Source organism: Typopeltis vanoorti, chromosome 5 (assembly GCF_054136105.1).
Source record: "Typopeltis vanoorti isolate ZY-2024b chromosome 5, IOZ_Tvanoo_1.0, whole genome shotgun sequence".
Lineage (NCBI taxonomy): Eukaryota > Metazoa > Arthropoda > Arachnida > Uropygi > Thelyphonidae > Typopeltis > Typopeltis vanoorti.
In genome coordinates this window covers 68372417-68387478 of record NC_143553.1, presented here as the reverse complement: position 1 = coordinate 68387478, position 15062 = coordinate 68372417, and the positions used below count along the sequence as shown (strand labels likewise).

Here is a 15062-nt window from a genome sequence, read left to right as displayed (position 1 = left end):
ACAATTCTCCATGTAAAAAAATATACTCCTCACACCCTCTTCAACACACTCTTACATAACTTCCAGGAATGGCCTATGGTTTTTTTCTCTCTAGCTTTCTGCTCTTTTTATAATCCCATCCAGATTAATCTGATAAAATCCTCTCACTAACTTAAATGGCTCTATTATATCATCTCTTTTCCTCCTATCTACCAAACTTTACAATCCACATTCATTCCTTCAACCTCTCTCCATAGCCAGCATTCCAGAGTCCTGATATTACTTTAGTCATTCATCTTTGGACCCTCTCCAATGTTTCCACATCACATTGAAAGCCAGGTGACTAAATCTGAGTGCATTAGTTCAAGGGTGATCTAACTAGTGCTTTATATGGTGGCATAACTACTTCATTATCCCTACATGTTAGAGTACTTCTTATCATAGCAGCACTACAGTGTGCAGTCTTTGCAACACTTGCAATATGCCCTCTAAACTAGATGAGTCTTTGACTCCATATCTTGGGTAATAATAATAATAATAAATTATATTGCACAAAAAATGTGTTATAAACGTTTTTGGCTCTTAAGATACAAATTTCTTAAGAATGTAGTTAAGGAATTAATGTACATTCCTTACAGAAAACTATGAAGAGAGACATTTCATTATGGAATATGCCCATCCCGAACTGCAATGCAGCTCTCGCACCATCATGCCATGCTTAGCACTAAGTGATTCAGGAGTTAATGAGGCAAATTGGCCCACTCCTCCTCCTTCAGAGCAAGGATAAGGCATTGTTTGTTTTCTGGAGGGGAATTTCGAGCAGAAATGCATCTCCCTGTTGCATCCCAGACGTGTTCTATGTGGTTGAGATCTGCAGAGCATGCTGGCCACTCGACTCAGTTAATATCCTCAATCTCCAGAAGTATCTGTATTGCTTGTGTGCAACGTGGTGTGGAATTGTCATCTATTAAAATGAATTCTTCACCTACATCCATGGACCATTTGAACATAACAGTAAAAAACTTCGTTACAATATTGTTCCCCAGTCATAGTCCCTTTTTCCTGTAGTTCAATGTGTCCATTAAGCATAATTCCTTCGCACATCATCACCTCAGCACCACCATATCTATCTCTTTCCTAAATATTCTCTTGATGGTAAGCAGTACTAATTTCTTGCCAGATCAAGTGTCATCTAGAATTGGAGTAAAGACTAAAACAACTCTAATCTGTCAAGAGTACATTAGCCTATTGTGTCTTGTCCAATTTTTATGGATACAACACCAATTAAAATGTGCTCTAGCTGTGGGTAAAGGGACACAGACTATAGGATTTTGGGCATATAGGTCTACTTGTTGCAGAATCTTGCCACAGTTTGTTGAGATATCTGTGTATTTGTGATTGAATGGAGCTGACCTGCCAGCTTGCAATGATTACTTTTTGCAGTTATAACCAAAATTCTGCCTCCATATTTCCTTGTAGAGCAAGGGAAACCTCTTAGAAAATGTCTGGAACACATTTCATTGGTTTGAAACACTGCCTGGATACAATGCTGTGTGGGATTCCAAATTCTCTGGCAATAAGTCTCTGGACCCCTGTGAAAAAAGGGTATATGTGGAACTACAAGGGGGGTGATTATGAAGAGCTCAGGAGACAGCTTGCAGGTGTAGCATGGAATGAGGAGTTAGCTGGAAAAGAGATCAATGCAGCTTGGGGGATTTTCAAAAAATATTTAGTGGATGCAATGTCTAAATGTATACCACGGGTGAGAAGGTTAAATAAGTTAGGTGTGAGATGGATGAATAAAGAGATTAAGCATGCAATACAGAGAAAAAGGGCATTGTGGAGGCAGCATAAGAGAAGTGGAAGCAACCAATTTCATGAGTTCTACAAAGACCAGGCAAGGAGAGTGACTTGGTTGGTGAGAGTAGCTAAAGAGAGGTATGAACAGCAGTTAGCTAATGAAGCTAAAAAGAATCCTAGGGAGTTCTTTCGATATGTAGCCAGCAAAAGAAAGAATGATTATGGAAGGATGACATTGATTGGAGGAAATGGTATAAAGACAGCTGTTGCAGAATGTGTGGTGGAGATACTTAATGAGCAGTTCATAAAGATCTTTCAATCTTGTGAATGTGACTTCATGGAGAGATTAAGAGCAGTTGATGATGGGGAGGAGAGACTGACTGTAAGTGAGCAAGAGGTGTTTGGGGAGTTGAGTAAACTAGATGTAAATAAGGCTGTGGGACTTGATAATATATCACCACGTATTCTGAAGGAATGTGCCAGAGTGTTGACACCTGCCTTGACATATTTTTTTAATACGAGTCTTGCACTTGGTCAAGTCCCTAAAGAGTGGAAGGAGGGCAAGATTGTGCCACTTCATAAAGGAGGTGATCGTACTCAAGCATCAAACTATAGGCCTATCTGTGTGTCAGGTGTTGTGGTTAAGTTGTTGGAGAAGCTTGTGAGAACTAGGATCCAGAGTTGGGTTGACAACAATGGTATAATCTTTGATGGACAGCATGGATTTGCTAAAGGGAGGTCGTGTTTTAGTAATCTACTTACTTATTACAATAAAGTGACTGCTTCCTTGGACAGAGGAGAAGGATACACAGTAATATACTTGGATTTTGCAAAAGCTTTTGATAGAATACCTCATGATAAGTTGACAGTCAAACTAGAGCAGATGGGGTTGGATATTAGATTAGTGCATTGGATTGGAGACTGGCTATCTGATAGGTATCAACAAGTTGTGTATGGGGGTGCAATATCCAGGAAAAGGAAAGTCACTAGTGGAGTGAGTGCCTCAGGGATCTGTTTTAGGGCCATTACTATTTAACTTGTATATTAATGATATTGGCGAAGATTTGGATGGAGATATTCAGTTGTTTGCAGATGATGCAAAGTTGGGACGAACCATAAAGAGTAGTGAAGATGTTGTGGCCTTGCAAGAAGACTTGAATAAATTGAGTGATTGGGCAAGCAAATGGGGATGCGAGTTCAATGTTGCAAAATGTAAGGTTTTAAAATTTGGAAAACAAAGATGGGATGCAGAATTTATGCTTGGTGAGAATATATTGTTGGAAGTAGAGGAAATAAGAGATCTGGGAGTGATAGTGGATAAGGATCTAAAATTTAGGGGACACATCGCCAAAATTGTGAAGACAACACAAAGACTTCTGGGAATGATGCGGAGGACACTGACGTGTAGAAGTAGGGAGATTCTTGTTCCATTGTATAAGGCTTTGATTAGGCCACACATGGACTATTGTGCCCAGATTTGGTCACCTGGTTTTCAGAAGGATGAAGAGATGTTGGAAAGGGTGCAAAGGCGACTGACTAAGGTAGTTTCTGACCTCTGGAATGTCGAGTATTTGGAAAGATTGAAAAGATGTAATTTGCAGAGTCTAGTGGAGAGAAGGAAGAGGGGAGATATGATAGAGACCTACAAGTTGGTAAGGGGTTGTTATAGGATCAATGGTGGAGAAGTTCTACAGAGAATAGTGGGAGATCAGGGGAGAACCAGAGGTCATACCTGGAAACTGTATAAAGAGGGTGTGAGTAGGGGAGTGAGAGGCAGGTTTTTTTCGTGCAGAGTTGTGAATGATTAAAATGCCTTACCTGAGAGTGTGGTGTCTGCAAGGAGTTTGAATGTGTTTAAGACCCGGTATGATGAGATGTGTGTGAGATAAAAGGACCTCCTAGATGAGTCTTTGACTCCATGAGGTCTTGTTTTAATAATAATAATAATAATAATAATATCAGTAATTCTGTGGCCTTTTTCAGTCTTTCCAATAATTCTTCCCCACATGAAATCATTTAGATGTCTTTGAGACATTACAAAACATCCAAGTTTGCAACTTGATTCCTTCAAGAAAAGAGCTTCCTTTAAACACAATTCACTTAGTGCAGCCTTTTGCCTTTTATCCTGTTGAGTGCTACCAAGTAACCACTTTGCATGTGATTCAAAAATTTGAATGTGTACTTGTGAAAAACTTCGTTGCAATACTGTTCCCCACTCGTAGTCCCTTTTTTCAGCTGTATAACTGCTTTCTACTTGAAATCATCAGTTATACAAATTGCCACAAGCTGATTCATATGAATTTGCAGTTGTAATCTTCAGAAATAGTGTTTGTCGTTAGATAAACAGATTCATGATTTAGAAGTATCAGAAACTAATTTGTAGTATAGACTATCTCAGAGGCAAGTGCTCATACCAGTTGTACTTTTTTCTGAATAATTTGTGATATTTCATGTTATGCTTTTGCATTTAAGTACAAGTTGGATATATCATTAGAACTTAAGCGATGTAATATATATAATCATATATTAGTTTTTTTAAAAAAAATCACAGTGTAAAATATAACTTTTCTGAGCAACTTCAACAAATTTTTCAGTACCTGTACTTGTTATTGTAGTAAAATTTTAATCTTTAATTTTATTTTTTAGGATCTGGAAAAGCAAACTAATAAAGATCAGAATTTAATTCCACAACAGCTATCTGGTTCCAGTAAAAAGGACATTAAAACTGATAAAATAGAAAACTGTGATCAAATTGATTCTCAGCATAAACTTACAGATGGTGTAGAGTTATCTTCTGGTCTTCAGGACAAGTTGCATCAACAGCAATCATTAAATATACAACTGAGAAACAGTTGTGAAAACTTAAGGCAAACATGCAATGACCTTGTAGTGAAAGTAGCAGAATTTGAATCTGTTAAAAGTGATCTTTCTCAAAAAGTTTGTGAATTAGAGAGATCTGAACAAGATCTTGTAGAAAAAAATTTGAAGTTGTATATAGATTATGTATCAGCCAAAGAAGAAGTTCAAAAACTCCTTATTAAATTAGATCAAAAACAAGAATTAAATTTAGTCACTGTTTCAAACAATATTGAAAATGGCAAAAATGGAGACTTAGCAGATGATTCTCTTGGCACTATAACTAGTGAAGATGAAGGTCTAGGAGATGAGAGCCAGCGAGGGGACTCAATTGGACATGGTAGTCTCATAGATCTGCATACATCTGAAGAAGACTTGCTTGCTAGAGGTTCTGATTTTGAATCTGATGATCAGAGTTCTTCACTAAGAATCTCTCATGATGATATTTCAGAAGAAATTTCCAAGAAAGCATTTGAGGCTGAGATGGGAAAAATTAAAGAAGAAATGATGAAAAAGATCATGAAATTACAATCTAGAGAGAAAGAACTCTCAGAAAAGTTACAGCATTCACAGATGTTACTTGCAAAAATGCAAAACGACCTTTCAGTTAAGGAAGAGCAAGTAAGGAACCTTCTTTCTGAAAATAACCTGAATGAAAAAAGATGCCATCAGTTAAATGAAATGGAAAAGATGAAAGAAAAATTAGATAAACAGATCTGTATTTTACAAGAAAATTTTACTGAACTGGAAAAAGAAAAATATAGTCTTCAAGAACAGGTTTTAGAACTAGAAGAAGCAGAAAATGATGCTCGCTTAGAAGGACAACAGCTCAGAGAGAAACTTAGCTTTCTTCAAGAGAAAGATAATCATTTTCAAAAAGAACTTGCAGAAACCAAAAGAAAATTGGAAACCTGCTCATCATGTTTGAAGATTAAGGAAGAAATGGAAACTGAACTTCATTCACAAATTTCTTACATGGAAGTTCTCATTCAGAAATATGAGGAACAGATTCATGATTTAGAAGTATCAGAAACTAATTTGCAGTACAGACTATCTCAACTTGAACAGCATATACATTCTGCAGAAGCCCCTACTACAAATTCTCTTGACACAAAAATATTTTGTATGAATAAAGAAACTAGTGTTCAGACAAATGATGCAACACTTGCTTCATCAGTTTCAGACTGTTCTGAGGAAATATTAACAATTCAGGAATCTTGGCATAAACACGTTGATCCCTGTTTAAATTTAACACTTTCTGCTACCAATGATTTGCAATACCAAAGAACAAGTGCAGTTTCGATACAAACATCAAATTATTTACTTTCAGATGCTTCTACACAAACTGAAGAGAAAGAAGATCATAGTGAACAATTGAAAATAAAAAATGGTGACTTACTTCATCATACTAGTGCATTCTCTTCCACAGAAAATCTAAAAAATGTACCAAGTACTGAACAGAAAAAACAACAAAATCTCTCAAATCTTAACTCACAAAATCCACATCAGCAAGAATTAATGTGGAGATTAAATGTTTTAGAAAAAGAAGATAGTCATTTACAAGAGCAGCTTCATCAAATGGATGAAATTAACTTGTCTCTTTGGCAGAAGTTACATTCCTTAGAAACACATATTGGTAAGTGCAAGAAGGATATTGCTTATTCTCACATTGAGGAAAAAAATCAAAATATTATGGCAGCTGATAATGCAAAATGGAATTTATGTTCGCTTAATAAATCTGACCATATTACTAATACAATAAATACAACAGATAAGCGGTCAGGTGAGCAAAGTTGTATTATGAAGAATAAAACAGAGTATTATATTCTCGATAGAATATTCAGTTTAGAACAAAGTGAACAACAATTAAAAGAAAGGTTGCTGCAGCTTGAACGAATCAGTAATGAGTTTGAAAAAGAGCTTGAAATTCGGGAAAAGCTTTATCATAAAAAAGAAAGCCAGCGTAGTAAATGGGAACAAGCAGAAAAAAAAATTAAAGAGAACATTAAAGACCTTGAACTAGAAAAGTTAACATTAGTGAACAAAGTTTCCGAGCTTGAATGCCAAAAAAATTCCCTTCAAGGTGAGCTTAGTAAACTGCAGTCAGATTTCAGTGAATTAAAAATGAAACATGAAAAACAGATGAGTGATTTACAGCAAACACAAAATCAAACTATAACTGAATTAGAATGTAGAATATGTAACCTTAGAACTAAAGAAAATGATTATTTGAGCAAAATAGTGACACTTGAGAAGGCAAAAGAAGAGAATGCTTTCACTACAAATAAAGAAGAACTGGAATCAAAATATTCTACATTATGTGAAAACCTTGAAGAAATGAAAGAAATTCTGTCTGAATTACGTGCACAAATTTCAGTAGAAAAATATAATATATTAAAAATTAAGGAAGAATTCAAAACTCAACTTGATGTTTTAAAAATGCATCATGTGAATGAAGAAAAAAGATTGAAAGAACAGATTGATTCAATGACTCTGAAGGAAGAAAAGTATCATAACAACATTATCTGCTTATTACAAGAACAAAAACATTTAGAAGAAAAACTCCAAGTTAAAGAGGCACATCTCCATCAATTAAAAGTGCAATATCAAAATGATTTGAAAATTCTGGAGGAAGAACATCATCTGATAGAAGAAGAACTTAAAAAAAAACTCAAGGATATAGAGGAAAAAGCATGTATCACAACACAAGCTTTGCAGAAAGAAAAACAACAGTTAGAATCAGAACTTCAGGTAAATTTGAAAGACCTGAAAAATAAAGAAGAACTATACCGTAGTAGAATTTCTGAATTAGAAGAGCATATTGTTCATCTTCGCTTTGAAGTTGATAACATAACTGGTAGTTTAAATTCTGAATATGACAAAAATCAAGATGCATCAGCAGGGGTTAATAAAAATAAACTGTTTGAGAAATTACAGGAACTTAAACAAAGAGAAAGAGAACTGATAGAAAAGTTAGATGAGATGGAACAAAAAGAAACAGCTTATAGAGCAACACTTGAACATGCAGATCGAATTGTTGCTTCATTGGAAAAAGGATATAAAGAAAAAATTGAAGAGTTAGAAATATCTGAACAAAATCTAAGGCATCGTGTAAATCACTTAGAAGAAATAGAATCTCGTCTGAGGTGTGCTTTACTTCATGAGAGACAGACGTCTGATGGAAGAAAACCTAGTGATTTGATACAAGAGCTTGGTGAGGCAGAACAACGTGAAAATACACTAAAGGAAAGAATAAAGGAATTGGAAAATGCTCAACGAGGATTGATACAGAAAATAAAAGAAATGGAAAAGGTTCGTAAGTAACATTCTCTACACTTTGTTTTGCTTTTTATTGCATGTTTAAAAATTATATGCAAATTTTTAACAGACTTTTTTTATTATTATTATTATTATTATTCAGGCCTCCATGGAGTCAAAAGACTCATCGTGGGAGGTCCTTCCTAAGAAACAGTCTATCAAGACTCATCGAGGGGAGGTCCCCCCCCCCCGAGAAACACAAAGTCTATCATACCACTCCTTAAACTCGTTGACCGTTCTGGGTCTCACCACTCCATCAGGCAATGTATTCCACGGTTCAACCACCCTCCATGCAAAGAAACCACTCCTTATCCTCTTGCTCACAGTTTCCTTTCGTAACTTCCAGGGATGGCCCCTTGTCATCACTCCTTCCCGCTGTTCAACCAAGCGAAAGAACTCCCCAGTGTCAACCCTGTAACCACCTCTCAACAGTTTAAAAGTCTTAATCATATCACCTTTACTTCTTCTATCCACCAAACTCTGCAGTCCACATTCCCTCAGCCAATCCTCATAACTAACATGGTACAATCCTGACACCATCTTTGTTATCTACCTTTGGACCCTTTCCACAGTTAATTTATCTTCAAATCCTGAGGACCAAATCTGAGAACAATAGTCTAAGTGTGGTCTGATCAGAGACTTATACAATGGAATGATAACCCTTTTATCTCTGCAGGTCAGTGTCCTTCTCATTATTGCAGAATTTTCTGTCCAGAAAGTTCTGCAGCCTGGATTGGTTAGCAACATTTGCCAACCAATCTTGTACATGTATGATTGTGAAACTCTTTATATAGTAAATAGCTTCATTACTCAGTGAAACACCTTACTAACTTGAGATCTGAACTTTGAAGTTAAATTTGATCTTCTGATCTTCTTTTGAATACCCTTAGCACACTCAGTTATAATTTGTAAATCTTTTATAATATAGTTATTCATTAAACTTTATTTATAATTTTGTTGTCAGAAGAAGATCACTGTTAGAATTTCTCTAACAAATATAAGTTTTATTTTATGTAATATTGGTGAAAAATGTATTAATGATAATTGAGATTGAATGCATAGTAATTATTGAGGTCATTAGCAGGCTTTGTAGTAAATTTTGTGTAATATAGTGTACAGTTAGTGAAAGCAAAATGGCAGGAAGAACTGGACCAATCAAGCATGGCACAAGAATCAAATGTGGTGGATAGTGGGGATTTTTTAAAGATGGGTCATTGTTCAGAGTGTAGTATGTATGGGGTGGAGGAATGTGGCAGTGTTTGTTGAAAGATTGAGCAAGAGAAGTGAATGTGTACGTCTGCAAAAAAGTGATATTTTAGTGGGCAGTGGGGAGTTAAATGAGAGTTGAGACCAAGGAGTGAATATTAGATGAAAGGTGGAGGGCAGTGAGCGATGTAAGACTGAGAATAGTGTCAACCAGAAAGGCAAGTGACAGAATATGAGTGCAGAGAATATGGTGGTGAATACATAAGCAACTTAAAAAGCAAAAGCAGACATGATGGCAGGAATGAAAGAGAGCATCAGGTTGAAAGTGAGAATGATTGCAGAAACGGGAGCCTGAAATATGGAACAAAATGGGAGTGATTTCTAATATGAAAGAGACCAAATGTAAGAGTTGAAGAATGAGATGAGGCATATGCAAAGTGAGATTTGATGGATATGAACAGAATGAAAGATAGTTGAGAAAAAGAAGTTGGAAATGATTCAAGAGTAGTGCTGTATGGAGATTCTATTATTGAAAATGTAGTGGACGAGAGAGAGAGAGAGAGTGCACAAGATCTGTTTGCCCAGATCTAGAATGAACAGGGTGATAGTGCCTTGGATACAAATAATTTAGTTGGTCATAAGAAGAATGTGAGGATGGATTGTCATTCACTCACCTCAGTAATCTTCTGAGTAGATTACTGAGAGTGGATGACAACATCTTGCTAGGCAGAGTATTGGTGTGTTGCCCTGGTATGACAATGATGAATTGAGATGGTGAGTGAAAATCATGAATGGAATGTTGTCGGAGCAGTGTGAAGAGAAAGGGAAGCAGTTTGTTTATGTGTAGAATGCATCTGAGAGGCAAATTGAAATGAGACGAATATAAGATGAATTGCATTTGAATGGATTTGGTGTGAATTGACTAGAGAGACTGTTGCCAGTAAGAAGTGTAATGAGTGATCAACAAGGGATCAGAGGAAGTTGGCAGTGAAGTTGTTGCCATATGCTAAACTAGAGAATCTCAATTTGACTACCTTTCATTCATCCATCTATTCATTGGACATCATCAGATTCTGTGAGGTCACTCTGTTGCTCAGTGTTATGCCACACCAGTCCTCATCAGGTTGTCCTGTTGTATCCTTTTCTCGAGGCTTCAACTCTCCAAAGATATCATTCCAGACACACCATTCATCCGTCTCATTTGAGGGTCTACCCCTTCCTCTTTTACAGGAACTTTCCCTTCTGTTACTGTCCTCCTTCCATCCTTTCAATGTGTCCAAAGTATTTCATATTTTTTCTGTCAGTATCCTTAAGGAGCCTTAGTTTGATCCTTTCTAGCACCTATTTGCCTTTCAGCATATGATATCCTCAATAGCCTTTTGTAACACTACATCTCAAAAGTGGCTATCCTTTTCCTATCAGACATCTTTAGGTTCCAAGTCTCACAATCCATAAGTCACTGTTGGAAAAAAAGCTGCATCCAGAATCCTCAGTTTTGTTCCTGTGGAGATATATCCATCCTTCCAGATTTTAGCCAAGTCTCTGACTTGTTTTAACTATTCCTAATTTTCTTCTGACATCTTCTAAACAGCAATTCTTCACATTAATAATTGATCCTCTCTAGCACCTATCTGCCTTTCAGCATATGATATCTTCAATAGCCTTTTGTAACACTACATCTCAAAAGCGGCTATCCTTTTCCTATCAGACTTCTTTAGGTTCCAGTCTCACAATCCATAAGTCACTGTTGGAAAAAAAGCTGCATCCAGAATCCTCAGTTTTGTTCCTGTGGAGATATATCCATCCTTCTAGATTTTAGCCAAGTCTCTGACTTGTTTTAACCATTCCTAATTTTCTTCTGACATCTTCTAAACAGCAATTCTTCACATTAATAATAATTATTATTATTATTATTACCACGGGCTACTCCAGGAGTCCTTAGACTCATCGAGGGAGGCCCTAAACATCATGTTCACACAGCTGTTCAACATTCTCACATTCATCTATCATACCTTGCCTTGAACTCGCTCACTGTCATAGCACCCACAACAGACTCTGGCAGCTTATTCCACTCATTTACCACTCTAAAAGTAAAGAACCCAGCTCTAACACCCCTGCTAACCACACTCTTGCCCAGCTTCCATGGGTGTCCCCTAGTTCTCCTACCACCAGTCCTGATCTCAAAAATATCATCTGAATTAACCCTATAGAATCCTTTTAGCAATTTGAATGTCTCAATCATATCTCCCCTTTTCCGCCTATCAACTAGTTTCTGCAACCCACAAATCTTCAACCTGTTCTCATATGGTTCATTCCATAGACCTGCTATCATCTTAGTCACTCGCCTCTGGATCCTCTCCACCTCCTCCCCATCAAGAAGGAACCGAGGTGACCAAATCTGGGCACAGTAGTCGAGATGAGGTCTTATCAGGGCTCGGTACACAGGTACAATAACTTGCTTGTCTCTGCTCGTCAAGGTATTTTTCAACAACCAAGTGAGTTGATGAGCTGATTTAGCTACTTTCGCAATGTGCCCCCTAAACTTCATCTCCCTATCCACCAACACTCCCAAGTCCATGGCCTCATCAATCTCTTGGAGTACAGTTCCACCAATGTGGTATACTGCTGCTAATCTTTTCACTCCGAAATGCATAACCTTACATTTTGACACATTAAATTGACATCCATTCTCCTTAGTCCAGAACTCCAATCTATCTAAGTCATCTTGCAAGACTTTGACATCTTCTGCATTCACTATCGCCCTACCCAACTTTTTCACTATCGCCCTACCCAACAAATTGATCCCAGGTACTCAAACTTGTTGACTTCCTCAATTCTTTCTCCATTAAGGTACACTTATTTCTTGGGAACTTTCCTGTCGGGAACTTATGCAATCCTCTGTTTTTACTGATCTCGTTAATTTTGTCAAGGATCTCTCCTCATTCTTCCTTGTTATTACAATGACTACTTTTTAGGAGAGCAAAAAAAACAGTTTCATTCTTGAACTAAAAATCAATGCATTCATGTTTTGGGATTTATTGCTGCAATTATTACCACTTTAGCACTCCTTTTAACTTACTGAGATAAATTTTAACCATCAGTTATAGATAATTAATGGACAAACATTTTTAATGTGAAGGATGCATTTTTTTTTTTACATTTTCTAGTTTAGCATGGTAGTGACAATGTGAAGGAGAGTGATTCAGGTGAGATGAAAATGTTTTTGAAGAGAGGAGAGTAGTGCGAGATGAGAATGTGAGAACAGGTAGTCAGGGTGCTTGGAGAGACATGTTGTGAAGAGAATGGATCTGAAGCAGTAATGAATATTTTTGTGGCGATTCAGAATATACAAAGGGATGCACTGGAAGTAGTTGAATCTGTGGAGATGTGGGTTAAAGAGTTATGAAGATGAGCAGGCAGGAGAAGGTATGGAGCAGTCACAGATAAGGGATGACATGGGTAGGACTAGTTGTAGGCCAGGAAACAAATTTAATAGGCTTATTTACAAATGCCAGAAGAATCAGATATAAGGAGGATGGAGCTGTTGCATTGATTCAGTTTATTCACCAGAAAATAATGAGAATAAATGATTTTTATTATAAAGGCTAGGAAGGTGATCTGGAATAGAAATAGAAGAATATGTTGTTTTTTGTGAGTTTTTATTTCCCACGAGAATCTCAACTACACATGGTTGAGATTCTAGAGAGAAATAGAAGGTTTTGAAATAGTATGGTGGGATGCGGAATTTGATAGGATAAAATAAACAGTTGCATATTACTATAGGCTAGAGAATGGAAACAAGGAAATATATAGACAAATTGCTTAGTTAGCAAGAGAATAGTGATCATTATGGTGATTTTAATTACAATAATATTGATTGGAATGAAGACATAGCATCAGAGATCAAGAAAATAAATTCCTTGAGTTCTAAGGGACAACTGTATTTAGCAGTAGGTAACAGAGGACACAATAAAGATTTGAGCATCTTAGATCTGATCATGTTATCAGTCGCAATGATTGTGAATGGAGTGATTAATCTTCCTTCAGTTGGTGTAAGTGACCATAAGGTGATCACCTGGGTTGTAGCCAGTTATATGAGAACTTCTGCAAGGAAGAGATATATTATTATTATTATTATTATTACTATTATTACTATTACCCCAAGACCTCATGGAGTCAAAGACTCATCTGGAAGGTCCTTTTATCACACACACAGCTCATCATACCGTGTCTTAAATACACTCAAACTCCTTGCAGACACCACTCTCTCAGGCAAGGTATTCCAATCATTTATAACTCTGCACGAAAAACACTTGTCTCTCACTCCCCTACTCACACCCTCTTTTTACAGTTTCCAGGGATGACCTCTGGTGCTCCCCTGATCTCCCACTATTTTCTGTAGAACTTCTCCGCCATTCATCCTATAACAACCCCTTACCAACTCTTACCAGATCTCAATCATATCTTCCTTCTCTCCACCAGACTCTGCAAATTACATCTTCTCAATCTTTCCTCATACTCGACATTCCAGAGATCAGAAACTATCTTAGTCAGTCGCCTTTGGACCATTTCCAACATCTCTTCATCCTTCTGAAAACTCGGTGACCAAATCTGAGCACAATAGCCCATGTGTGGCCTAGTCAAAGCCTTATACAATGGAACAAGAATCTCCCTACTTCTACACGTCAGTGTCCTCCGCATCATTCCCAGAAGTCTTTGTGTTGTCTTCACAATTTTGGCGATGTGTCCCCTAAATTTTAGATCCTTATCCACTATCACCCTCAGATCTCTTATTTCCTCTACCTTCAACAATATATTCTCACCAAGCATAAATTCTGCATCCCATCTTTGTTTTCCAAATTTTAAAACCTTACATTTTGCAACATTGAACTCACATCCCCATTTGCTTGCCCAATCATTCAATTTATTCAAGTCTTCTTTCAAGGCCAAAACATCTTCACTACTCTTTATGGTTCATCCCAACTTTGCATCATCTGCAAACAACTGAATATCTCCATCCAAATCTTTGCCAATATCATTAATATACAAGAAACAGTAATGGTCCTAAAACAGACCCCTGAGGCACTCCACTAGTGACTTTCCTTTTCCTGGATATCGCACCCTCATACACAACTTGTTGATACCTATCAGATAGCCAGTCTCCAATCCAATGCACTAATCTTATATCCAATCTCATCTGCTCCAGCTTGACTGTCAACTTATCATGAGGTACTCTATCAAAAGCTGTTGCAAAATCCAAGTATATTACTGTGTATCCTTCTCCTCTGTCCAAGGAAGCAGTCACTTTATTGTAATAAGTAAGTAGATTACTAAAACATGACCTCCCTTTAGCAAATCCATGCTGTCCATCAAAGATTATATCATTGTTGTCAACCCAACTCTGGATCCTAGTTCACACAAGTTTCTCCAACAACTTAACCACAACACCTGACACACAGGTAGGCCTATAGTTTAATGTTTGAGTTCGATCACCTCCTTTATGAAGTGGCACAATCTTGCCCTCCTTCCACTCCTTAGGAAGTTGACCGAGTGCAAGATCGTATTAAAAAAATATGTGAAGACAGGTTCCCTCGCACATTCCTTCAGAATACGTTGTGATAGATTATCAAGTCCCACAGCCTTATTAACATCTAGTTTCCTCAACTCCCCATACACCTCTTGCTCACTTACAGCCAGTCTTTCCTCCCCATCATCTAGTGCTCTCAATCTCTCCATGAAGTCACATTCACAAGATTGAAAGACCTGTATGAACTGCTCATTAAGTATCTCCACCACACATTCCGCAACTGCTCTCTTTATACCATTTTCTCCGATTAATGTCATCCTTCCATAATCATTCTTTCATTTGCTGACTACATATCGGAAGAACTCCCTACGATTCT

At 37.1% G+C, this 15062-nt stretch overlaps 1 protein-coding gene across 2 annotated transcripts in view; it reads left to right on the top strand.

The window, feature by feature from the left end:
- The window catches only part of LOC150106497 (uncharacterized), a 553742-nt gene that overhangs the window by 395923 nt on the left and 142757 nt on the right, over positions 1 to 15062 (top strand). For both annotated transcript variants that reach the window (XM_090393159.1, XM_090393158.1), the window contains one exon: positions 4426 to 7947. In XM_090393159.1, coding sequence (XP_090249285.1) covers positions 4426 to 7947 — 3522 coding nt within the window. The remainder of the gene's footprint in view (positions 1 to 4425; positions 7948 to 15062) is intronic.